This window comes from Nycticebus coucang, chromosome 5, assembly GCF_027406575.1.
Source record: "Nycticebus coucang isolate mNycCou1 chromosome 5, mNycCou1.pri, whole genome shotgun sequence".
Lineage (NCBI taxonomy): Eukaryota > Metazoa > Chordata > Mammalia > Primates > Lorisidae > Nycticebus > Nycticebus coucang.
Genome location: NC_069784.1, coordinates 82,276,504 through 82,303,473, shown reverse-complemented (window position 1 = coordinate 82,303,473; position 26,970 = coordinate 82,276,504). Strand labels below are relative to the sequence as shown.

Here is a 26,970-nt window from a genome sequence, read left to right as displayed (position 1 = left end):
GGTTTCAACTAATTAATCTTGATAGTATCTGGTGGAGGGGCTTTAGAATGATTTTTACTTTTGGCTCTTGTTTTATTTGGATATGGTGTGGTGTGGTGTAGTGTAGTTTAGTTTGGTTGTGACAGGGCCTGGCTCTGTTGCCCCAGGCTGGAATGAAGTGGTATCCTTATAGCTCACTGCAATCTCAAACTCCTGGACTTAGGTGCTCCTCCTGACTCAGCCTCCCAAGTAGCTGGGACCACAGGCAAGTGCTACCACACCAGGCCCATTTAATGGGGTACACGTGTTTTTGGTTACGTGGATCACTTTTGAAATGCATGAGTCTTGGCTATAAGTGCATACATTACCCAAATAGTGTTTATTGTGTTTATTAGGTAGGATTTTGCCCCCTTTCCTCTCTTCTCCACCCTGCTTGATTTCCACTGAGTTTACTTCCCTCTATGCACATGAGTGGATATGCCTTATTTCTTTCTCTTGCCTGATTGTATTGGGAAGACTTCCAGCACTATGTTGAATAGAAGTGGTGATAGCAGGCATCCTTGTCTTGTTCCAGTTTTTAGGGGCAGTGCTTTCAACTTTCCCCATTAAGCATAATGTTGGCTGTGGGTTTGTCATATATGCTTTATAATTTTGAGATATGTTTCTTCTATGCTTAATTTCTTGAGTTTTTTTTTTAGTTATTAAATGGTACTAGATTTAGTCAGATGCTTTTTCTGCATTAATTGAGATGATCCTATGATCTTTATTTTGCTTCTGTATGGTGAATCACATTTATTGATTTACATATGTTGAACCATCTCTGCATCCCTGGGATGAAGCTTACTTGGTCATGGTGGATTATTTCTTTGGTGTGTTGGATTCAGCTTACTATGTTTTTATTGAGGATTTTTGCATCTGTATTCATAAAGAGTATGGTCTGTAGTTTTCTTTTTTTGTTGTTGTGTCCTGCCCCTAGCATTGGTATGAAGGTGATACTGACTTCATGGAATGAGTTAGGGAGGATTCCTTCTTTCTCAGTGTTAATGGAATAATTTCTATATATAGGTACCAGCTCTTCTTTGTAGGTCTGGTAGAATTCAGCTGTGAATCCATCTGTTCTGGGGCTTTTTTTGGTTGGAAGATTTTTTTTATTCTTTTGATCTCACTGCTCATTATTGGTCTGTTCAGAATTTCTGTTGTTTTTTTTTTTCTTTCTGATTGAATCTTAGGTTCCGTGTTTCCAGGAAATTTGTCCATTTCTTCAATGTTGTCCAGTTCATGTGCAGAGAGATTTTTGTAGTATTCGTGGATAATGTTTTCTATTTCTGTGAAATAGTGTCTCCTTTTTCATTTCTCATTGAGCTTATTTGGGATCTTTCTCTTCTATTCCTGGTTAATCTAGCAAGAGTCCTGTCAATTTTGTTTGTTTCCAAACAACCAACTTTTTTTTTTTTTTCATTTATCCTTTGTATTTTTTTTTTTTCCATTTTGTTTAGTTCTGCTTTGACTTTGGTTATTTCTTTTTTTCTGCTGGTTTTGGGTTTAGTTTGCTCTTTTCTAGTTCCTTGAGATGTGTCATTAGGCTATTAATTTATCTTTATGTCTTTTTGATGTAGGCATTTCAGGCTATAAATTCTCTCCCTGGTACTGCTTTTATTGAATTCCATAGATTGTGTCCTCTTTGTTGTTCATTTTGAGGAATTTTTTGATTTCCATCTTAATTTTATTATTGACCCAAAGATTGTTCAGCTGCAGGTTGTTTAATTTTCATAGCTTTGTGTAGGTTTTGAGTCTTACTCTTGATTTCTAGTGTTATTCCATGTAGTCTGAGAAGATATATGGTATGATTTTATTTTTTTGAATTTGTCAAGACCAGTCTTGTGGCCTAAGACATGGTAAAATCTTGGAGAATGTCTCATGTCCTGATGAGAAGAATGTATATTCCATAGTTTGGGGATAGAATGTTCTATAATTGTCTTTTAGGCCTATTTGGTTTAGTGTCCAGTTTAATTAGATTGTTTTCTTTCTTTTCTTTCTTAACTTTTTTTTTTTTTTTAATGAATTGTCCATTTCTGACAGTGGGGTGTTAAGGTCCCTGGCAATTATGATTTGCTATTTATTTTAATTTATTTCATTTATTTATTTGTTATTTCACTCTAGTAAAATTTTCGTTATGAATCTGTGTTCTCCTATGTTAGGTGCGTGTATATTTTGGATTGTCATCTCTTCTTGTTGAATTACTCCCTTTGCCATTATATAATGTCTATCCCTGTCTTTATCTTTGTTGGTTTAAAGTTAATTTTATCTGATGTGAGAATGGCTGTACTTGCTCTTCTTTGATTTCCATTTGCATGGAATTTTTTCTTTTTCTGTCCTTCCACATTGAGCCTGTATGGATCCTTGTGCATTAGATGTGTTTCCTACAAACAGCAAATACTTGGGTGACTTTTCATCTGTTCAGCCAGCCAGGGTATTCTGAGAGGAGCACTGAGACCATTAATGTTGAGTGACAGAATTGATATGTGGGATATTGATATATTCCTAATGTTGGGTAGCACCTTATTCCTTTGTTTTTTCTCTTGTGCTATTGTTTTATGAGAGTTATGAGTCTTAAAGTTTTGGGGGGGTGATTTTACACTAGGGGTATCTGTTACGTTGATTCTTGTCAAATGCAGTTCTGAGTATTTCCTGCAGGGCAGCTCTGTCATGGTAAATTCCCTCAGTGTTTGCTTATTTGAAAAAGACTTAATTTCTCTATCAATTGTGAAACTTAGTTTTGCAGGCTAAAAAATTCTAGGCTGGCAGTTTTTCTTTTAAAAAAAGATGAGGCTCCAGTCCTTTCTGGCTTGTAACATTTCTGCTGAGAAATCATCACTTAGCCTCATAGTTTATCCTTTGGAGGTTATTTGTTGCTTTCTTCCTGTTAGTTGTAGAATTTTTCCTTCATTTTTACGTTGACCATGTTGATTGCTATGTGTCTTGGAGATATTCTATTTGCTATGAATCTTCCTGGTACATCTGAATCTCTAGTTATACCAGGGAAGGTTTTTTTCCTCATAGTTCCCTTAAATAGGTCTTCTGTATCTTTAGCTCTTTCTTCTCTGTTAAAAATACCTACAATTTGTATATTTGCTTTACACAGTCCTACATCTCTTTCAATGAGTACTCAGAATTTAATATTCTCTTCTCTGCCTCTATTGACTGTGTACCTCAAAAGCCTGGTCTTTAAGTTCTGAGATTCTTTCCTCTTCTTGGTTTAACCTATTGTTCAAGCTTTCTGCTGTATTTGAAATTCTACAGATGACTCTTTCATTTCTTAAGTTCTGTTATATCCTTTCTTATGTTGTCTAGGTTGGACTTTACACTAATTTTCTTAAAAAAAAAGATTTTGGCTTTTTGTATGTTTGGTTTTCAACTTTCTCTTCAGTTCCATTCATTCTGTTTGCAATCCATATTCTAAATTCCATTTCTGTCATTTTGGGTATTTGCTTGTGGGTGGAGTCCATTACTATAGCTTCATTGTAATCCATTAGGGGTGTTAAGCTATTTCTTGTTTCTGTGTTGCCAGGGTTTTCTTGCTGGTTTCTTCTTATCTGGCTCCTCTTCTCTTGGCTCTGGGTAGTAGGATTGCAAGGCACTTGTTTCCTTTGCTGGTAACTCTCCTGTATAGTCAGTGGATGGGGAGGCCCCCTAGATGGAGCTTTTGTGCCCTACTCTGGAATGCTGACCCATTAGGGGAAGGGTGGGTGCACTGGAAGCTTGTAGAAGAGCTGTTCTGTTTTGACCCATTCTCCTGTGATTGGCACAGTTGGAGCATGTGCTGGACGATCTTCATGTGGGATGGAGGGTTGTTCCCCAGTGCAGTGTTGAAAGTTTGAGTTGGTAGCTGTTGTTTGGGGGGATCACTCTGGCCAGAGTCACCCACTGGAGGTGATGGTAGCAACAAGGTTTGTCTACTTAGGAAGTTATGATGAATGACCAGGCTGTAGACATTTGCATGAACCAAGTCCCAGAGTAATGGCTGGTCAAGGTTGGTGGGTCCAGGATGAACTGTTGGACCTCAGGGAAGTTCTGCTATTCCAACAGCAGTAATGGAGACTCAGGGGTGGGATCTTGGGGTCTAGGCACAGCCTTGAAATCTCAGGTTTTGTGTTATAGGCCCAGTGGTAGCCCTGAAGCTACAGGGGAAACCCTTGGGCTTGGGAGCAGCAAGAGCATCAGAGCTGGCTCTGGGGATTATGGCACAGAACTGCACAGATGGAGGGCCATTCCGCCAGTGTGGAGACTGCTGATGCTCAGTCATTCAGGCAGGGATATGTCTCAGTAGCCCAGGGACTGTATAGGTACGCAGGAGCTGCTGGGGAGCCAAGGTTCTCCCCTACCCTCTGCCTAGGACACGCTTAAGCAGTTGTCCAAAGCTTCCCGGGTAGTTCCTGTGGCATTTGAGGCTCCCCTGCTCCGATCTCACACCAGGAGGGAGGCATGCTCAATACCCAGTCACCAGGGCATAGCACAGGGAAGTGTCTGTTCTGGCTGCTCTTTCCCTGCCCTGGTGGGTGTGATGCAAAATCTTTTCCTAGAAAGCTGACTCATGAGTGGACCTGGCGTCATGTACCACAGCAGTCTGAATGGCGTTGGCTGCAGATTCCAAGGATTGACAGCTACCAGCATCTGCTGTCTGATGTGTTGTCAGCCCAGAGGTCTGCAGTAAAGGAAGGTGACCTCTCACAGCTAAGGCTGACAACAGCTTTGACTCCTATTCTGCATAGCGGTGCTCCCTTTCTGCTGCTCCTATTCTGTGGTCTTCCCCTCTCCACAGTGGTGTGAATTTTTCTGGGACTCCCACCTTGATCACTGAGGTGGCAGGTGGTGTTTGCAATGTTTGATTGAGTCAATAGATGCTGTAATGGGCTGTACTGTTGTTCTGTCAGTAGTTGATGCTTGCAGGAAAGAGCCAACTGCAGTGATACTCTTTTGTGCTTGTAATAGGCTCTAGCCAAGTATTTTTCAACCTTTTTTATCTGAACCTATAGTTAAACTTCCACGGCACACTTAAATTATGTTGATCAAAAAAAAAAAAAAGAGTAAAAGAAAGAATATACTTACTGTGCTTTGAACTTCTTTTGAAAGCAACTTAATTAATGATTTAAAAAAATTTTCACAGCACACTGGCTGAAAATCACTGCTCTAGTCCCTCAGGAGAAGCATTTGAATGCCCCATGCAGTGGGAGGGGCCCTATATCTCCCAGGGGATTGCTTGTTCTGCACCACAGCAAATGTGGGTGAAGGTGAGAGGCTCGGTGCTCCACCAGTTTGCTGCAGCTTGGACCCACACTACTCTCTCCCATCAGTTCTGCCCATGTGGGCTCTCTCACCTCCTAAGTTTAGTCCTCAAATCTCTCCACTGTGTCTCTAAGTAACCTGATCAAGTCGTGGGCATACAGAATCTAGCCTGCGTGTCTGTCCCATGCAGACTGTCTGTAGGTGCCTCTGGGGATTGTGACAGGCAGGGAAGTTTCAGACAGAGCATCCCTGAGTCCAGTGCAGGTCACCAAGGGAAAGGTGTGGGCCCCACTCTCTCAGAGTGGCAGGTGTACCAGCAGAGGGTAGTGACTACTTGTGAAAGTCTTGGCTCAGTCGGCCCTCTGGGCTGGAACAGGGTTGGGGAAGAAGAGAGTTTGGATGGAAGAGACCTGGCATCCCAGCTCTTCTAGACCATCTCCCTAGAAGGAAACCCACACGGAGTGTCCAAGCCCTGTGATCACACAGTTTTTCTGGGGCCCATTACAGGTGTTGGGAACTATCTGTGTGGGAACAGGTGATGTGAAAAATGAAGGGCTGGAGCTCCCTCAGTTGTTAAATGGACACTACGGGTGGAAAAGTGGTGTGGTTGCAGCAGTGCTTGGGCTTCCAAGCAACTTGGCAGCCCACTGACTACCAGAGGTGTGTGGGAAGGAGAAACAAAATCCCCATCTAACCCCCTCATGGGGCTCTGAGCTTCTCTGAGGTTGATTTTTGCCAGTATCTTTTTTTCTTCCTGTGGTCCTTCACAATTTCTTTCCATCAAGTCTCTGGCAGGCTCTGGCACCTTTCCCTCTAAACTACACCTGAGCTATACCCATCCCCACCTCTCCTTTATCTGAAACTCTTACTTCTTGCTGGGACGCTCTGGCAACTGGTGTCTCTAGTTGACCGTCTTGCTCTTGCCCGCCCCCCCTCCCCACCATACTAGGCTAATTTTTTGTAGAGACGGCGTCTCACTGTGTTGCTTAGGCTGATCTCAAACTACTGGTCCCAAGCTGTCCTCCCACCCAGGCCTCCCAAAGCCTTAGGGTTATAGGAATGAGCCATGGCACCCACCCTGGATCATTTCTTTAAGTATAATCACCTAGGCAGTGGTGACAAACCAGTCCCACGTGTTCTTTTGAGCAACCTCAACGAGTCTGTGAGGCCAAGACCAGCAATTTGTTTGCAGGAGCTCCAGAAGGCCTCCTCCTCTCCGCCACCCTCTGCTTCCCCTCAGCAATTTTATTTCTTCAAATATCAAGGTGGTCTGAATGGGTGATGGTTTTGGGCTTTCTGTAATAAAAAGGAAGGCTTTGCTTTTAAAATATTGTTCTATTGCATTTAAGTCAGCTTTTATAGTGTCAGATGGAATCACATAGCCAATTAGTAACTTGCTTTTTGGCACTTTAGACTTAAAATCAAAACTGCTCACACAGAGGTTTTGGGAAGCTCAGCAAGAGCAAGGATGTGCTCGTGTGTGCTGGCTCCCGCCCAGACGCACCTCCCCACATGCCCACTGCATTGCATCACTCAGTGCCTGGCTGCTGACTGCATGTTTTCAAATTTCTTTAGCTCAGTGGCAGGTCTTTGTCTTGTGTTGCACAGAGTTTCCCGTTCTGACCTTTCCTCTTTCTCCTTCTCCAGCTAAAACATTCTTTTCAAGAAGGGTGGTTTGGCACCTTTGAGAACTTGACAACTTTGGTTCATGTGGTAATTTGGGCAGACACGTTGCCAGTGAGCCAATTAGTATTTTTGACCCTTTCCTATTTCTCCATCACATTCAGAACATACCACGTTTAATTGGGGTTAGACACTAATTATCTAATACTTCATTTTTTCTTTTTCAGGTACAGGATTATTATGGAAATAAAATATGCGACCCTTACGCTTGGCTGGAAGACCCAGACAGCGAGCAGACAAAGGTAATTTTGGCTTGTAATCAAGGACAAGGCAGCCTTAGTAGCTGGCACCAAATTTTAGGTGTCAGTAACTATAGCTTTTTTCCCTGATCTCTTCCTGTGTTTTCTGCCATGGGATGGTGGTACATCACTTTTCCTCAAATGATTCACAAGGAAAGGATGAAAGTGTACGTAATCCCAGAGGAAAGCACATAACTGTTTTGAACGGTATTTGTGGTTTATAGTGGTACCAATGAACCAACTACAGTAGACCACTATAGCTGACCACCTCCCTACATTGACCACCTCCTGGAGTTGACCTGATTTTCATAGGCTGGACATGCACCACATATGTGTATCAGTTTGTACATCTTACATGATCATGTAACGTTAAGAATGAAGGTTGAATCATTCTTTCCAAAAAAAAAAAAAACCACTCTATCTCTTTCTGTTTCTTATTGTAAGTGTAAGTGGAGTAAGTACTCTCAACTCTACTGTACCACTCAGCACACCTGGGTGTTTTTCCGCAGCACACGACTTCAGCTGCACTATCAGATGCCAGACATCCCCTTCTTTTGTAATCTCTGCAATTGCTGTGTCATCCTCACTTCTTCCGCTTCCTCAGCTGCTTCATGCACTTTTGTCCCGCTCTGTAGTACAATATTGACAATATTCAGTCAATATTGCTTGAAAACTTGCTCCTGGGTCAGGTTCATTATAGGTTGCCACCTCATCATCTATTGCAACAAAACCTTCAAATCTAATCCTTCAAATTCTGCCATGGGAGATAGACTGTCTTATCCAGAGGGCGGCATCCAGAGTGTTAGCTGATGGCAGTGGGTGACGTTGCTTCCACAGGCAGACCACAGGTTTGTGTTTTAGTGATGACCCGCTGCTGGAGCTGGGCTCCTGCTAATGTTATAATGCATTGGTCAAGAGGTTGGGTTTCTGAAGTTATGTTTGGAGGCAGAGATTTCAGTGTCACGTTTGTGAGTTGATTTACTTGCAGGTGGTCAGGACAGTTGTCTGTTTCTTCTTCTTCTTTAAAATACACCTGTCTTCCTTTTCATTTCTCAGTTGACACCCCTTACCCACTCCTCAGGGCACCAGTCATCCATTTGCATTTGTTTGATCTCCAAGTGATGGGAAAGTCTTTAGGTTCTTAAATGCACGTGGCTTTGCCAATTTACTGATCACCAAGGGCTTTAGTTTCTCTCTGGTTGAGCTAGTGTAAAGCAGAACTGTGAAATGTTCTTTGGAAAGTTTTCTACTTTTACATTTGTCACCCTTCATGAAGAGGCTCCTGTCAAGTATTGTCTTGAAAAGAGTCGGCATTCCTTGGCATTAAAGATGTTGTCATCTTTGAGGCCTCTGGCGAAGTCCAGGAACTTTTTGATGAACTCTTCCACAACTTCCACTGGAATTTCGTGGGATTTACCACAGAAGACTTTCTGGGAAGTCTTATGTCGCAGTTTAAATTTCTTGAGCCAAGGGTACATGTCGGGTCTATGAAGTACAGAGTATAAATGTCTTAATGGAATAATTAAGTAAATGTGATGAGGTATATATTCACCAGTGCGATGTAAGCATTCCTAATTGTATATGAAATCAGCACATTGTACCCCATAAGTGCATTAATGTATATGTGATCCATGTGTTTATGATTTAATAAAAAATAAAAATAAAATAAATTTCTTGAGCCAACCACTTGATGTTTAGAAATATGCCACCCTGAATTCTTATGCAAATTTTTTAGCAGCTTCTTAGATCAGCAGCCTAGAGATTTGGGTGTTACCTGCTCTCATTTGTTTGAACCAGCTTAATGTGACTTCCCTGACATCGTAGAAGGAAGTTTTCCTTCTTTTTATCTGTCCAAGTACTCATGTTTACATTTTTTAATGTTACCGTGGTCTTGCTAAAACCAGAATTCTCCTTTGTCCTTCTTAGCTGCTTTCCAGAAAATGTAGAAGATCCACCTTTTCCTTCAGTGTCAGCTCTTTGAGTTCTCCTTTGGATCCTTAATTGGATCACATCTCAGTTAACTATAAAATTTTTCAGTCACTGTAGGATGATGTATCTACAGTTCAGACCAGTCCTTCACATTGGAAAAAAATCTTCCATAACACGTAATAAATCACAGGATGCTAGGCCTAATCCAATATGGCAATAATGAAACATGAAAAAAACCTTGTACTAAATAAAAAATAATGCAACTAAGGGGCAAAGCTCACACCTTCAACTGGTCAAATTGTAGAGGGTAAATGAATATTGTGTGTCACGGTCTAAGTGGTCAAATATAACTTACAGAGGTGGTCAGTATATAAAGGTCAGTCTTCCATTGAGGACACATGTGGTGCATGTCTGGCCCGTGAAAATAAGATCAGCTTAAGGAGGTGAATTGGGAATTCCATTTCCCATTAAAAAAAAAAAATAGTATTAAATGCATTCTGGGCAGTTTTCCAGGCCGGCTCAGAGCCTGTGTCTTAGGTTGTCATGTGTCTTATATCACCGTGTATCCTGGTGATGGCTAGAGAGCTCAATTCATATTTGTCAGGAAAGCGTCCCCTCCTGGTGTGGACCTGGCTCATGGCATTGGGATTCTAGGAGGGGTGCTAGGACAGGACTTTTTTTATTGTCTGTGCTTGCTGTGCGATTCTCCCTGTTTTATTATGTCCTCAGCCTTTTAGCTGAATATTTCAGAAGCTGTTACTAAGTTGCTGTGGGAGAGGTACACAGAGAAAAGAAAAATAGATACTTTTCACCCGAGGTACACAGAGAAAAGAAAAATGGATACTTTTTACTGGATGGCTGCCTTCTTCTCAAGTCTGGCTTTCACAGAACTGTATCCTTGGGCTTGGGTACATTCTTGAGTTCAAATGTAGACTATCAGAATATCCCTGTTTCCTTGGGCAAAATAAAAGTAACAACAGTTCCCTTTCCTTTGTGGATGCTGAAAAGAAAGCTCTAACAAATCAGAAAAGAAAAAAAAAAACACGTTTTTATGTATATTCATTTCTTCTAAAAACAAAAGAACCATTTGTTTCAAAGGCATGTACAATATAGGTCTTCATTTCTAGGACATGTGTGCTCCCTTCCATCCTCTCACTGGCTGAATAGTTAGAGGTCACCCCACTATGCCTGCCGATAAGGGGCTACGGAAAGTAGAGAACAGCAATCCTTTGGGGTTGCAGGGTGAATAGATGAAGAACCTGGAAATGTTTCCTCCTTTTTCCCCTGTCCCAGGACCGTTTCTTTCCCTGGCAGGAAGAATTTAAACATGAAGGACTTTCTGATCATCTCTAGAATATTTAAATGTCCTAGATTTCTGCATTGATATTTTAATGTCACACAGGCCAGCAGGAACAGTTTGGGAAGGCATGCACCTGCTTTCGCTGGTGCCCTTCCTCATCTGTCCTCAAGCTGTTTTTTTCATTTATTTGCTTGCTTTTGTTTTTGTTTTTTAAGGTTGACCCTAAACGTGTGTAGCGTACACACGAGGAGTTTCTGCCCTGCTCTGGGATCGGTCTGGCGTCCATCTGCCTGGCCCGTGTGCTTTCTCTCGCAGGCTAGAGCTAACCTCTGGAAGAGCAGATGGCCTGGCCCACCCAGACGCCACGTGGCCAGGCTGAGGGAAACCCACTGGAGCGGAAGCTGGCACCCGGGACTTTTAGTCCCGAAGGGCTCGCTGACCGTCTCTATGACAAGAGACAGCAGTTAAAGCTTACCATTCTTTGAAGACTTCAGGAACAAACCAGGAATAACTTCTGTAGGGATATGTATGTTTCTGGTGTTCCCTCTGTTTGGAGGCAGTTGGGGGGAAGGGAACGTTTACACACAGAGCTAGAAGTCACAAGACTGTAGTCCCTGGTCTTCTGCTCTCTGTGACCCTCACAAGCTACCTAAGCTGGGTTTTATTTTCTGAATCTATAAAAAGAGTAAAATCATGTATATTCATTTAGCCCCAAGGTATAATGTCACCCAAGTGGTAAAATGTCTGTAAAAATTTGTGCGCACAGCAAAGCTCTGGCCACCAAAAGTAGTGCTGCTGGAGAGTGTGGGGTGCAGTCCTGAGTCGGGTTCCCTGCTTGCTTAGTCGGAATGTTGAACTTCAAAGACTCCTATTTCTCTTTATTTTCATCCATACAAGCAAGCCAACTTTCCTTTGAATTCTGCGTTTTTCACAAAAAGATACATTGTGAGCATTGATTTTTCTATGGCATTGTGGCTTGTAAGTGTAGTTTCATTGTTCTGCATGTGGTGGTTAAACTAGGCCAGAGAGGACATCAAAGCTATTTGGTAGCATCCCTTTTAATTGGTACCTGTGAACACCACTGGCAAAACTGGCCTGTAAACATTTGTTCCCTTTTATTAATCTGAAATTTTTAAAAAGATTAAGAAAAAAAACTGGCCTGTAAAATGCCTTCCACCCATTCATTAATGTTTCATGTAAGGACCTGGATTGAAGATTACTGCTGCTTGTCACTCCTTCTCTAGTGCAGACAGGAAATGCTCTCAGTAAATATGTTACCACATATCTCCATCTCCAAGACTTCTAAACCTCTCATTACCTGCTCTAGGAATGTTTAGCCTTATTATAGTTTGTAAACATACTTTCTGTAGGTCCAAAGTTGAAATATGTTATGAAATATGTTTTTGGGTAGCGACTTCCTTCTGATCTCTGGAAGGGATAATTATCAGAAGTATGAGGATGTTCCTGGTACTGGGCCACTTTTCTCTCCAAACCACTGTTTTTCTTTTTTTTTCTTCTATTTATTTTCTCCTGCCTCTTGTTTTCTGTACCAGGATTCCCTTTTTAATTTCAGAATGTTAAGAGGGTACAAATGCTTTTATGATGCTTACGTGAATGATATTAGTGTGTCCACCTGCAGAGTCTTCACTAGGCAGGTTTTTACCCCTCCCTTTGTTAATTTCCAATGACTTTTACTGCTCTCTGTGCCCATATGTGCCCGTCAGGTAGTCCCAATTATTGGAGAGCACATGGGGTGTTTGATTTTTCATTCATGACCTACTTCACTTAGGATAATGGCTTCCAATTCCATCCAAGTTGGTGCAAAAGATATTATTTCATTCCTGTTTATGGCTTTATGGTGTATATATTATTTCATTCCTTTCAGTACTTTATGGCATATATATATATATTACTTCATTCCTTTTTATGGCTGAGTCACTACTTTATGGTGTACACATACATACACACACCAGTCATACATTGATGGACTCTTAGGTTGATGCCACATTTTTGTGATTGTGAATGGTGCCACAATAAACATTTGAGTGGAGACTTCATGAAATGACTTCTTTTCCTTTGGATAGATACTCAATAGGGGAATTGCAGAGTCAAATTATAAGTCTATATTTATTTTTCTGAGGAAATTCCATACTGTTTTCCATAGAGATTGCAGTGCCATCAACACTATATAAGTGTTCCTTTCTGCATCCACACCAGCATCTGTTGTTTTTTGACTTTTTAATAATGGCCATTCTAAGGGGGTAAGGTGTGATTTCAACGTATATTTCCCTGGTTAGTGATACTAAGTGTTTTTTCATAGGTTTGTTGGCCATTTCTCTATCTTCTTTTGAAAACCTTTTGTTTGTGCCTTTTGCCCACTTTTGTTTATTTTTTTCTTGCTGATTTATTTGGCTTCTTTGTAGATTCTGAGTATTGGCCCTTTATCAGGTTTGTGAATATTTTCTCCCATTCTGTAGGTGGTCTGTTTACTCTGTTGATTATTTCTCTTGCTATGCAGAAGCTTTTTAATTTGATCAGGTCCCATTTATTTATTTTTGTGGTTGCTATAATTGCTGTTGGATCTTAGTCAAATTCTTGGCCTAGGCCAATGTCTAGAAGAGTTTTTCTTACCTTTTATTCTACATTTCTTACAGTTTCATACCTTACATTTAAATGTGTTATCCATCCTGAATTAATTTTTGTGAATGATGAGAAATAAGGGTACCGTTTCATTCTTCTGCATTTGGCTATCCAGCTTTTCCAGTACCATTATTTATTGAATAGGGCTTTATTTCTCCAGTGTATATTGTCTGCTTTGTCAGAGATAAGTTGGCTGTGTCTAGATGGTTTTATATCAGCGTTCTCTGTTCTGTTCCACTGGTCCATGGCCCTACTTTTATACCACTACCATGCTGTTTTGGTTACTTGTATAGCCTTGTAGTATTGAAATCTTATAATGTGATGCCTTCAGATTTGTTCTTTTTGCTTAAGATTGCTTTGGATATTTTGGCATTTGGAGGGAGGAGAGGGTTCCAAATGAAGTTGGGTATATATCCAAAGAAAAACAGTCAGTATACCAAAAATGTATCTGCACTCTCGTGTTTATTACTATGCTTTGGCCAGGATTAGGAACTAACCAAGTGTCCATCAGTGGATAAAGAAATTGTACATTTACACGATGGAATATTATATAGCTACAAAAAGAACGGAATCCTGCCATTTGCAACAATATTGACAGAAATGGAGGACATTATGTTAAGTGAAATAAGCCAAGCACTTACTTATGAAAAGATAATTCTAAAGATGTGGGGCCCTTGCTGAGAGGGGGTGTAGAGCCAGGAAAACAAAAGTCCTTCACTTAGTTGAGGTTAGTGGTGTTTTGGTCACAACTGTGTCCTGAGCAGCAAGCTTTTCTTTTTGAGATTTATGGTTTCCTTTGTATTCTAATATACTTGTAATTTTTGTAGGCATTCAGTGAGTACTGGAAAATAAGGGGTACTCTGTTTTGGGGGGCGGGTATAGATTACTTGATTACTTGGTATAGAATATTAGCCTTGGAAAATACATTATTCTAGTTCTTGATAGTCTCAGTTTCTAAGTGTGTTTCCTGGAAAGCAGCACCATCTAATTCTCTGTTTGGTGTGACCTGCTGCCGGTTTTCTGTGCGACTGCCCTGCCTTCTTGGCCCTGCAGCCCCAGGGTGAGCTTTCCACCTCCCTTGGCTTCTTTTTGGCAGGGTCATCCCTGCACTTGAAGAGGCACTCCTGACTTCCGCTCAAGTGAGTGGGGTCCCAGTGAGCTGTCCCACTGGCTCCAAGACACCGTCAGCCTTCACTTAGGCTGTGCTCGTGCTTTTCTGCCGGACCTTGCAGGGACACAGGCACTTTCTCCCAAAGCCCATGGCAATTGCTTTAACCAGGCGTTATATATATTATGTGTAGCAGAAAGTCCTCAAAGTTTGTGGGGCGTAGATGGCACCCTCCCTAGTTTTCTGTGGTATTTCAAAAGAGTAGTGGATGATACATGCCCCAGCTGACCTCCTGCCGCGAAGTCCCTCCTGGTCATCTCAACTGTGTGCATACCGCACTTAGCCCAGCCCACCTGCCCTATCCTGGAAGTAGTTTTCCCTTCCTTACTCTTGTGTAGTATTTGTCTCTATCCCTGGCTCATGCTGCTAATTGCCTTGGTGCACATCATGGTGTTTGTGTTAAGTATTTAATGAGTCACCATAGGCATCATTTTTATTCATTTATGTGAGAATTAGACTTGTGAAAAGACTTGAGGTTTTTTGTTTGTTTGTTTTTTGGTTTTTTTGCAGTTTTTGGCCAGGGCTGGGTTTGAACCTGCCACCTCCGGCATATGAGGCCGGTGCCCTATTCCTTTGAGTTACAGGTGCCGCCCAAGACTTGAGCATTTTTTAATTAACTATATTTTTATTTATACTTCTTTTGAGAAAGATAAGAGTTAGAATTCTGTATTCAGCTATAGAGCAATCAGCAAGTGAGCCTATATCTGCACTATATGAGTATACATTTTTTAAATTGACAAGTAAGAATTGTATATAGTACTTATTGTGTGCAACATGATATTTTGATATGTGTATAAATTGCGGAATAGCTAATTCAAGCTACTTGACATAAGCATTACCTTACATACTTCGTTTCTGTGGGATGAGAACACTTAAAATCTCTATTAGCAGTTTTTAATTATATAGTTGTTATTAACTATAGTCACCAGGTTATTCAATAAATCTCTTGAATTTACTCTTACTGTTTAACTGAAATTTTTTGTCCTTTGACCAATATCTCCCCAGTCTTCCAGTAACCATTGCACTTTCTGTTTCTGTGAATTCCACTCTTTTAAATAACACGTATAAGTGAGATTACGAGGCATTTGTCTTTCTGGTGTCTGGCTTATTTTGTGGAACTTGAGACTTGTGTATATAAAATACAGTACATGTGAGGATAATCTGAAAGAATTCTTTCTGAAAATAGTAGACTCCCAAACTGAGCCACCCTGTGCCAGGTAGCTTTACTTTTGTTTTTTTTTTTTCAATATAGTATTGTTAAATTTAGGCACAATCTTGTAAAGCAGATCTCTAGAACTTAATGATCTTGCATAGTTGAAACCTTGCTTTTAAGCTTTCTAGTAGTCAAGACAAATGAGATATATTTATAGGATATCTTAGTTTGGACGCTGCTACTCTTTTCTGGAAAATGTGTTCAGATTCATCTATAAATCTGGAATCTAAACTGTTGATCCTCTTTAGAGGCTCAGCTGTGTGTATCATTAATGGGCTTTCATGTTTCAGTTATTTTAATAAATCCTGGAGTATGCTTGATGCTGGAACACCTTGAGGAACAGAGAATTTGCGTTCTCCTCACTCTGCTTCCTTGTCATCTTGTAATTCCTCCAATTTTTTTTATCCTTACTTTTTTTACCCTCTTCCCAACATTTTTTCTAATTTTTAGAGCAAGAAACCAGAACTGCTAAATACATAAGGGATCCTCAAACTACAGCCCGCAGGCCAGACGAGGTGGTGTGATTGTATTTGTTCCTGTTTTGTTTTTTTTACTTCAAAATAAGATATGTGCAGTGTGCATAGGAATTTGTTCATAGTTTTTTTATTAAACTATAGTCCGGCCCTCCAACGGTCTGAGGGACAGTGAACTGGCCCCCTGTTCAAAAAGTTTGAGGACCCCTGAATGATCAAGAAGTTATTTTCCTGGTTAAAATATCAACAATTATTGGCACCTATGGAACCCTAAATTTAACAAAGCCTCTTTACAGAAAATCTACTACCCTCATGAAAAAGATTTGCCCAAGTTAGGAAATTGTGTGTTACGAAAGAACTTGAGACTTTTAGGAATTTAGACATTGTTTGGTTTTGAATCTAGATATTTGACTGGGATGAGAGCTGTCCTTAAATTTCGCCCTGTTGAAAGTAATTGGCTAACATTGGTGGGTGTGAGGTGACAGATAAAGTTAGATGTGCTAATCCTAGAACTATTTGATAGCATTATTATGCTTGGCATAAAAATTTTCTCATGTAACATTTTGTTAAAATAAAATTTCATGAAAATTATATATGAGAAAAGCCAGCACAACTGCTTTTAGAGTCAGGTGGACTCTTACCGTAGTAGTTGTATTTCCACCATGAGGTATGTAACATAAGCAAAGCAAAATAGGAAAACAATTGAGAATACACTTCTTCCTTTCCAAGGAAAATGAATGAGCAATCTATCGAGCAGTTATGACCCTTGCCAGAGGGCCTAAGTGCTACCTAACCCTTAATCTGAAAGATCAGGGAAATGATACTACAGTGGTGTCAAATTGCCATGAAGGTTTTCAGCACTCACTCTTGGTTTCTTGGTACGATCCCATCATGAGCTGGTACCAAACAGTGCAGGAACCATCACCGATCCATAGAGGATTCCTTGAGTAGCAGCATTGCTCCACCAGTTACCTTGTGTGTGCCCTTAAAAGCAACCACTCTGTAATCCTCTGGCTTGTTTTTTGTATCCCCAGTGAGTCCCGTGATGACCGAGATTTTATCTTGGACTAGTAGGACCAGTGCTAACACACACTAGTTCTTGTTAAATCCAAGTGGACACCCAGCCCCTGATGTGCCTGCCCTGTCCGGCCCATTCCAAACAGGAGAGGATCAGAGGAGGCCCAGACTGTGCCTCCCTTTCCCCCCAGGTGGATCTAATTCATTTCCACATCCAGCACCTGTCACTAAGTGATAACTACTCCTGCATGGCCCTAACTTTGGTGCTGCATGCCCTGTCTCTCTACCTGCAAAGCAGGCAAGCTGTTTCCTCCACCATAAAACCAAGGTCATCCTCCTGGACACACTTTGTGATCATGCTCTTGGACACGCTGCGTGGCCTCTCAGATTTGCATCAATTTTGTAACTATAAGCAAATGCCGGTTTCCCCCTTGACGCCGTTTAATGTGCTAGAATGGGGTCAGCAGACGCTTCTGTAAAGGGCCACGTAGTAAATATTTTAGACATTGTAAACTATGTAGGTCTTTGTTGGTCACTCCCCACCCTCGGCCACACCAACTCTTTAAAAATATAAAAACCATTGTTAGGTCAAAGGAAAAATATAACAACCATTCTTAGCTCGAGGGCCTTGTGAAAGCAGCCCAGGGCTTAGTTCGCCAATCCCTAGTAAGAGTTGGAATTATATTTCTGTGGGGCTCAGTACATTTTATTTTATGTTTGAATGAGATAAGAAATGTGACGCATGACAGTTTTATTTTTCTTGAATTGGTCCTCTTACAAAAATGTTAATTACCGTGTTCATACTTTACGCCCCTTCTCTCTTGTTTTCAAGCACCCTGTAAACACCAGTGAGCTTCGGAACAGCTTCTCTCAGCACAAAATCACCATTCTCCAGAGTAGGTTTTGTGGTTCGTGTAGGGGAACTCACAGCATATTTGCCCATTTATATAGACCATTTTGAGGTTAGAAATACATACTGATAATAATACACTTTTGTCTGCCATTCAAAATACATTGCATTCTTTTCTGAAATCTGTCCCTGATGTTTCACCTACTTATAGACATCTGATGAAACATATGGAATTTAAAACTGATATAAATGATCCTGTTTTATTTCTTAGTAGTAGCCAGATGCGAATTATTATGAGGCCAAGGTTTTATAGTATTGTAAACTTTCTGAGGGCTTGGTTATAAAAGAGGTGTGCTTAGATACGCTGATCTTCTGTAGAAGCGGTTCTTTTCCCTGCCTTGGCAGCCAGCATCTCTTACCCTTCTTACCGTTGTCGTCAAGGTTCTTATTTATATTCATTTCCATTTTTTTTTTTTTTTTACTATATTCTTTGGCTGCAGATTTTAGTAAAGTACTCTGACCAAAGCCGATACGGTGGTAGGTCTTAGTAAGTCAGAAACAAAATTGATCAAAACTGATAAACTAGTAGCTAGGTATCTCTGTCTCTTTAAATGTGAAATGCCGTGGGACCACTAGCTCCCGAGTAAGAACCTGGAACCCTGGTACTGTGTAAACATGGCTTATGGACAACTCATGACCTGAGCCACGGTACAGCATGTTTAGAGCACAGATTCTGGAGCCGGCGCTGCCACTTGCTGTGTTATACTGGGCGGGTTTTTTTTATGGGAAATCATTGTTGTCTTACGGCTAGCAATTGGTGAGATAGAATAATTCATAAACAGTAATAGAACTTTGTCTCTAAAATGAATTATCTTTGATGTATAATACTGGAAAGCATTTCATTATATTCATTTCTTTCAAGATTCCCCCTCTGGAAAGTTGGCCAAATAAAAGAACCTATTTCATAGGATTATTGTGAGTTCTAAATGAGTTCAGACTTGCTCTGTAAACAGTAGTTATTACTTACTGATAATTAATAAATCAGCATCTCAGCAGGAGCTCTGAGAAGAGTAAGGAGGTAAGTGAGGCTGGGAGTGAGGGAGAGATGAGACACCCACTGAGGAGGAAATACACTTTCCTGTTACGTGGTGGTGGTCAATGCTCCACATCGAACATCTCACGTTGAATTTGCTTTGTCCATTTTAACTTTTCCACAGGCTTTCGTGGAGGCCCAGAACAAAATTACTGTGCCATTTCTTGAGCAGTGCCCTATCAGAGGTTTATACAAAGAGAGGATGACGGAGCTGTATGACTATCCCAAGTATAGTTGCCACTTCAAGAAAGGAAAACGGTACGTGAAATTGCTTTCATTTGAATTTTCTTCCTACTTTCAAATGAATGTGCTTTCTTAAGTTATAGAATACAAATTCTAAGTGCCTTACCAGTTTATAAAATTCATCCATTTTAAAAGGAATTAATTTGTGTTCTTGAATAAGAGAATGCTGCTTTTTGGCCTATTAGGTATTGGTTCAAATTCTTGAAATAGTGATTAAGAAATTTAGTAGAGGGCGGTGCCTGTGGCTCAGTCGGTAAGGCGCCGGCCCCATGTACCGAGGGTGGCGGGTTCAAACCCAGCCCCGGCCAAAGTGCAACCAAAAAAATAGCCGGGCGTTGTGGCGGGCGCCTGTAGTCCCAGCTACTCGGGAGGCTGAGGCAAGAGAATTGCCTAAGCCCAGGAGTTGGAGGTTGCTGTGAGCTGTGTGAGGCCACAGCATTCTACTGAGGGCCATAAAGTGAGACTCTGTCTCTACAAAAAAAAAAAGAAATTTAGTAGAGATATGTCTTACGAAGAAATCTAGATTATGGCAAATCGTTGTTGTCTTGTGGCTAGTAATGGGTGAGGTAGGATAATTCATAAACAGTAATGGAGGTTCGCTTGCCTCCAAAATTAATCATGTTTGATATATAGTACTGGAAAGCATTTCATTATATTCAGTTTTTCCTCGCAAGAACGATGAAATGGGCAAGAGGTAGCATGTGTGAATTGTTACTTTTTTCCCCTTAACATCCACTTAAACATACTTTCTTGTTCTTTTTTTAAGTCTCTTCGGAGCCACCATCACAAACTTACTTTAGAATTGCTTTGGCTCTCTCCTACTATTACATAGAGATCAGCAAAGTGGAGTCTGAGTGCCAAGCCCTGCCTGCCTGTTCTTATAAATAAAGTCTCACTGACCACAGCCGTGCCCATTTGTTTATGTATCTATCATCTATAGGTGCTTCTGTGCTACAACCCCTGAGTCAAGTGGTCTGGCCAACCCTCACTGCCAGGCCCGAAGTGCTTGCCACCTTGCCCTTCATGGAAAGTGTGCTGACCTCCCACCCCAGCAGCCCAGCTGAGGAAGAGAACCAGGATTTTATTTTAGAAAATCTGTGTTCTCCTTCATTTAAAAGAACAAGGAAAAATAAATAAACCCACAAATAAAGAAGTCACTGCTATATTTGAATATCAGTTTTCATTTTAACAAATAAAATAATCTTTGTCTCTACATAGCTAATGTGCAGAATTACATAAATTATTTGCGTAGAGAGAGCAATGCAGGTCATAAGCTGTGGTTGCAGGGACAGGTGAGGCTTTCATCCTGGTCCTCATGTTGCCGTCATGGCCTTTGTATGTTTTCAGCTTTGTTTTGACTTTCTGGTTATATGTGTTTGGTTTTACTCCACAAATAGAAAACACCACAGCTAAATTAAGACCACCTCTGTCCCCCAGGTATTTTTATTTTTACAATACAGGTTTGCAGAACCAACGAGTATTATATGTACAAGATTCCTTAGAGGGCGAGGCCAGAGTGTTCCTGGACCCCAATATACTCTCTGAGGATGGCACGGTGGCGCTCCGAGGTGAGTGCTCTGCAGCCAGCCCTGCACGTGTCCCAGGGCCCTCGCTTGCAGCTCTGAAGTTAGTGCAGTTGCCGCACCTCTGAAATACCAGGCAGGGTGTGGACCATATTGTAGAACAGATGCACATGCAGTATCAGGAAAGCTAATTCTTGCACACATGTATATTTAGAACACATGAATAGTCACATTCCTCTCTTTTACGCTGATGGCATGAAGAAGAACTGGAGAATGATTTACGCTGGACCCAAATTAGCTTCTAGGCCTTCTGGAATCTTGAAGTATCACCATCATTTCCTGCAACATCCCCAAGACCTATCTGTAGGAAGAAAAAAATAAATTCTGTTCTGTGAGAACTTTAAGCTGTACAAAGAATGTTCAGACTATATGTATTAAACAGGAAAGAATATGTATTAGATCTGTTTCTCACTGGGAGGAGGAGGTGGTTAAGAGTTTTCAAATCTTATAAATTAGGCCTGGTGGGATAACTCTAGCTTCCTGGGAGGCTGAGGTGGGAGGTTCACTCGAGGCTAGGAGTTCGAGACCACCTGAGCAAGAGTGACACCCTATCTTTACAAAAGCTAAAAAAATTAGCCATAAATGTGGCACATACCCATAGTCCCAGCTACTCAGGAGGGTGAGGCAGGAGAATTAGCTGAGCCCAGAAATTTGAGGTCATAGTGAGCTATGATGACACCATTGCTCTCTAGCCAAGGCAACAGAGCAAGACTCTATCTCAAAAAAAAAAAAAAAAAAATCTAGTTAATTGTCAATATGTTAAAAAGTAAAAGAATCCACACACAATCTTGTAGAAATCGGGCAACTCGGTACCCTGTCCTCTGAAAATGAGTGCGTTTTGCCTGCAATTGCTACACACCTTCTCCAAAACTTCAACAGCCTTCAGACAGCCTCTACCACAGGCTATGGTGATTACTCCAGCTTTGCACCATAAGCAGAGTTCTCCAGTAAGGATGTAGATTATTCTCTAGTTTTATGTTTCAATAATTATACACTCTAAAAATTTCATCTCTTGATGACATCCTAAATGAAGTTGGCTTGGCGTTCCCGTGTGGCAGCAATCCTCAACCTTTTTGGCACTAGGAACTGGTTTTGTGGAAGACAGGTTTTCCATGGACAGTGGTGGTGGGGGCGGGTAAGTGTCATCAGATTCTCATAAAGAACATGCAGCCTACATCCCTTGCAGGTGCAGTTTACAATAGGGTTCACGCTCCTATGAGAGTCTAGTGCCAGTGCTGGTGTGACAGGAGACACAGCTCAGGCAGTGATGCAAGTGATGGATGCGGCTGTAAGTACAGAGGAAGCTCGCCTGTCCCACACTCGCCTTCAGTGCCTGGGACGCCATCGACCAGTATCGGTCTGCAGCCTGGGGATTAGTGACTGCAGCCCTGTAGTATCATCTGTGTCATAGACAAGGCACAGGAAGAGTCGGTGTGACCCTCAAATTGGAACCCCAAAGTCCTCTGTAATCAGTAAGATGGGAGATAGAGCCCTGCTCCATCAAATCTGTGCAGAGGCCCTTTTATACAAGCGTTTCCAACCATGGTTCTTTCTTCAGTGCTCCACCCTCCCCTCTCTCCAGATAGGCAGTGTATATAAACAATGACTTTTGTCATTGAAAGTATTAAAGTACTGATACTAGCCAGTTTAATAAGAACAATCTTCCATGAGTCTGAGCTGTAGTTTTAAATGAACTGAATACACTGATTCTGTTAAAGTAAGGTATCTTTCATAGGAATTTAATTTTCCCCAAAATCCATCTTACAGCCCACCCAGAAGGACTTCATTGTAATAGTCTTCCCTCTCCCCCCAGTGATCCATTCTTCCACTGACTTCTTTCTGGAATGTTTGCCACATACAAGGCCCTGATGGATAAGAAAGTAAATTAGGCACCAGAGTGTCCCACTTGTTGAGTTGCCTGAGAAGGGGAAGTTTTAATAGGATTAAACATTCAGATTCTTTTGATAGTATGTGATTTTTTAAACATACATTTCAAGTCAAATATTTTATTTAAATTTTTTTCTGAAATTTTTCTAATTATATATAAAAATTTCAACACTACAATGCTGTTTAGAATAAAAGGTAGCTATCTTTTTTCTCCTTATCATCTTTCAGACTCTTTTCTGCATTTACATAAAAGGCTAGAGATGCTTCATAGGTTTTAAAAGTGATTAATGAATAGGTTTCATGACCTTTTAAACTAATTTCTCATTAATTGAAATTCCATGCAAAATAGTACAAAACCTCCTGTGATAACTGAGTTGGTTACAATTCTCAATCTCTAGTGATGTTTAGCAAACATCCTAAGACGAATCTCTGGTGTAAGAGCCTCCAGTAAGAGGTGTGGTATTGAATGCTCAATTGAATTTTTTTTTTCATATTGAATTGATATTTATTTCAGGACATAGCTCAAATGCTATGCATACTTCATAATTATAAAAGCTAATATACAACAGTTAAGTGTTTGTCAAGAAACATTCCAGATGATAAGAGTTCTTTCAGGGCTCTAAAGAATTGGATGAGGCATAACACAACATTTCTTTTCCTTTTCCTGGTCACTTTTGGAATGTGCATGCTTGGAGCCTTCATTGCAAACCCTCAGGCTTTGTTTACCTGGGCCTGTGATGGTCTGATGGGTGGACTTTAATTCTTAAGTGCCAGTAATGCTCTGAAAATGAGGTTGCAAAGATAGTTTGGAATCTGTCCCAAAAGTTACCTAATGGCTACAATTTAGTTCTATGATATGGCATGTGTCATAATTCAGTTCTTACTCTAAAAGCAGTTTCCTTTTTCCTCTTATTCCCTTTAGAGTATAAATAAAATAAGCCAAAAGTCCCAGATGAGCTCAGCTTTCAACTGAACTGCTACTGAATTATAAAAATATCAAATGCTAGCACTCTGGGAGGCTGAGGTGGGCGGATTGCTTGGGGTCAGGAGTTTGAAACCAGCCTACACAAGAGCAAGATCTTATCTCTATAAAAAGTAGAAAAACCAGCCAGGCATGGTGGCATGCACCTGTAATTTCAGCCACTCAGGAGGCTGTAGTATGAGGATCACTTGAGCCCAGGAGTGTGAGGTTTCAGTCATCTATGATATGCTACTACACTATAGCCGGGGTGACAGAGTGTCTCAAAAAAAGAAAAAAAAACCCAAGATGGAAGTATTTAGAGGGCATATAATTCAATTCTTTTTACAGATGAAGAAACTAGGACCTAGAGAGATTTGGAAACTTGTCCAAGGTCATGTGGGTAATTCCTGTCAGGCATGGGCTGAGGCCCCAGGAGTCCCCACTATCGCTTTTCTATTGCTTTCGTTACCACATTCTGCCTCCATATGTCAGACAGCGTCACGGGCAGTTGGCAAGAACAGAAGGTGAGTGTCTGTGTTCATCATCTGACGAGTGCTCCTGTGACCCATAGGTTATGCATTCAGTGAAGATGGGGAATACTTTGCCTATGGTCTGAGTGCCAGTGGCTCAGACTGGGTGACAATCAAGTTCATGAAAGTTGATGGTGCCAAAGAGCTTCCAGATGTGCTTGAAAGAGTCAAGTTCAGCTGTATGGCCTGGACCCATGATGGGAAGGGAATGTTCTACAACTCATATCCTCAGCAGGATGGAAAAAGCGATGGTAAGTGTAGACTCCACATAAAGCACTTTTTTCACAAAATAAGGTGTGACTTTCCATGAGTTAAAAGAGAAGCTAAACCCTACATAGAAGTTTTTGGTTAAGAACCATGTTTCCTCAAAGGGCATTGTATCAGCTAGCTTTGCTGTTGAACAGACCACACCAAAATTTAGTGGCTTAGAATAATAACCATTTATTTTTGCTGTGAGTCTGTGCGTTTGCCTGGCAGTCCTTCTGGGCTTAGCTGTTTTAACATGTATCTGTGGTCAGCGACAGGTCAGTTGGGTGGTTTAGACTTGTCTCTTGTATGTTCTGGGGCATTAACTGGGACAAGTAGGCTGCCTCAAGTCTGATCCCTGTGGTTTCTCAGCCTCTAGCTGGCTTTCCCTGGCACCTTAGCAGGATTGCAAGAGGGAGAGCTAAAAGACACAGCCTTCTTGATGTTAGGCTTGCTCCTGGGACATCAGCTTTGCAGCATTCTGTTGGCCAAAGCAAGTTTCAAGGCCAGCCTCTTTCCAATGGGATAGGGAAGGGAGAAATTGTGAAAAATTAGGGTCACTAGTGCAGTCAGTCCCTCACAGGTGTGTTGTATTACATATCTCCCAAGGGGATTGTGGAGGAGGTAGACGTTTTAAATAAAACCAACCTATTTGATGATGATGAGTGATTGTAAAACTTTCCTCCTGTAACAACCACATCTCTTCCTCTTATCAGAAGTTACAAGTCACCTGTTGATTTGATTTATCTTGATACTTTTCTCCCTGGGACTTCCTGGCCACACCTTTGTTCTTTTCATTTGTACAAAGATCCTATTGTGTTCATATGGTCCTGTATTTCTTGTCTTTCTTTTCTTCCTTCACTCCTAATCTTCCCAGACAGGCAGGGCCATGTACCTTGAACCTCACTGGTTATAGGGTTTTAACATCATCTTCCTTATCACTGGTATGGGGTTTTAACATCCTCTTCTTCCTTATGCCGTCCCACGTTTCTGTTTTGTGTGTAGCATTTTCTTGTGACCTCAGTTGACCTCTACAGGTGAGTTTTATGATTGCTGTGCTAGATGAGGAGTTTGGGTGCGGAGGCTTAGTAACTTGCTGCAGGAATGGTGCTAGCTGGAAGCACAGCTGGGCCAGTGCTTTACACCACACGTGCTGTCCGCTTTTCATGACTTCTGTCTTTGTAGTCTTGAAATATGCTTGCATGCTTTTCTCCCCCCACACCAGCCCGCAGGTGAATTGGGAATGTGGCTAGGATGCTTTTCATCTGTTTGGGCTGTGTTTAGCTTTTGCTGCCTTTTGATTAGGCTACAGCAAGACCTTTCTCTTAATTCACCAGTGAACTCCAAGGGGAACTAAGAGCAGACTTTTATTCAAGGTAAAAGAAAGAAAGACATCTGTGCTCTGTATACCCAATTAGCTGCCTGTGTTAAGAATGCCCCAAAGTTAGAAAATGTTGGTTATTTCCAAGTTCTGGGAGACAAAATACGTATAATGGTCCAGTTCTTATGGGAGAATAGTGTTACTAAATTAATTTGTAAAAAGCATGATCGTTCATGGCAGAGCTAATGATTTCACTGGCAAAAATAATGATTAATAATTATGATTGATTTAAGAAAGCCAGTGTCTTCTCCCAGCTAGTTTTGCTGCCGTCTGGCTGAGAGGACCTCAGCAATCTGTCAGGCCTTGCAGATGAAGTAAGCAGGTCATACCATGTGCTTCCTACCAGTGTTAACGCAATGAAAATTACTTAAGTACCATAAAGCTTTTTTTTTTTTACTTTATGGTACTATCTTACTTTTTTTATTTCACTGCTGTAAAATCTTGGTACAAATTTTTTTTAAATTAATTTTATTTTTTGGAGCAGCTTAAGTTCATAGCAAAATTAATTAAAAAGTACAGAACTTTGCTGTATGCCCTCTGCCCCCACACAGGAATGGCCTATCTCATTACAACATCCCCCATCAGAGTGGTACGTACATTTGTTATAATTTATAAATCTACGGTTGACGCGTTATCACCCAAAGACCATAGCGGTGTATCACCCAAAGTCCACGGGTTTGGACAAGTGTGTGACGACAAGTATTCAACACTGGTAATAGTATCAACAGTATCACCGCCCTAAAAGGCTCTGTGCTCTGCCTGTTCATTCTGGCAATCACTCATCCCTTTACTGCCCCTGTAGTTTTGCCTTTTCTAGAATGTCCTATAGTTGGAATTTGCATCATGTAGTCTTTTTAGTTTGTCTTCTTTCACTTAGAAGTAATGATATATTTAAGTTCCTACATATCTTTTCATGGCTTCATGGTTCATTTCTTTTTAGTACAGAATAATATTCCACTGTCTGGATGTACCTCAGTTTACCCATTCATCTGCTAAAGGATGTCTTGGTTGATTCCAGGTTTTGGCAATTACAAATGAAGTTGCTATAAAAAGAAATCTGTGTGCAAGGAATCCCCAATAATAAATAAATTTAAAAAAAAAAAAGAAATCTGTGTGTGGAGGTTTTGTGTGGGTATCTTTTCTTTTCTCTCTTTCTTTTTTTTTTTTTTTTTTTTTTTTGATTTTTTGAGACAGAATCTCAAGCTGTCAGCCTGGGTAGAGTGCCGTGATGCCACAGCTCACAGCAACCTCAAACTCTTGGGCTTAAACGAT

The 26,970-nt window shown here is 40.9% G+C and overlaps 1 protein-coding gene across 1 annotated transcript in view; it reads left to right on the top strand.

Moving 5' to 3' along the window:
- Positions 1 to 26,970, top strand: part of PREP (prolyl endopeptidase) — a 137,267-nt gene that overhangs the window by 11,121 nt on the left and 99,176 nt on the right. The window contains exons 2-5 of the mRNA XM_053591970.1: positions 7,113 to 7,187; positions 18,992 to 19,125; positions 20,548 to 20,678; positions 24,113 to 24,322. Coding sequence (XP_053447945.1) covers positions 7,113 to 7,187; positions 18,992 to 19,125; positions 20,548 to 20,678; positions 24,113 to 24,322 — 550 coding nt within the window. The remainder of the gene's footprint in view (positions 1 to 7,112; positions 7,188 to 18,991; positions 19,126 to 20,547; positions 20,679 to 24,112; positions 24,323 to 26,970) is intronic.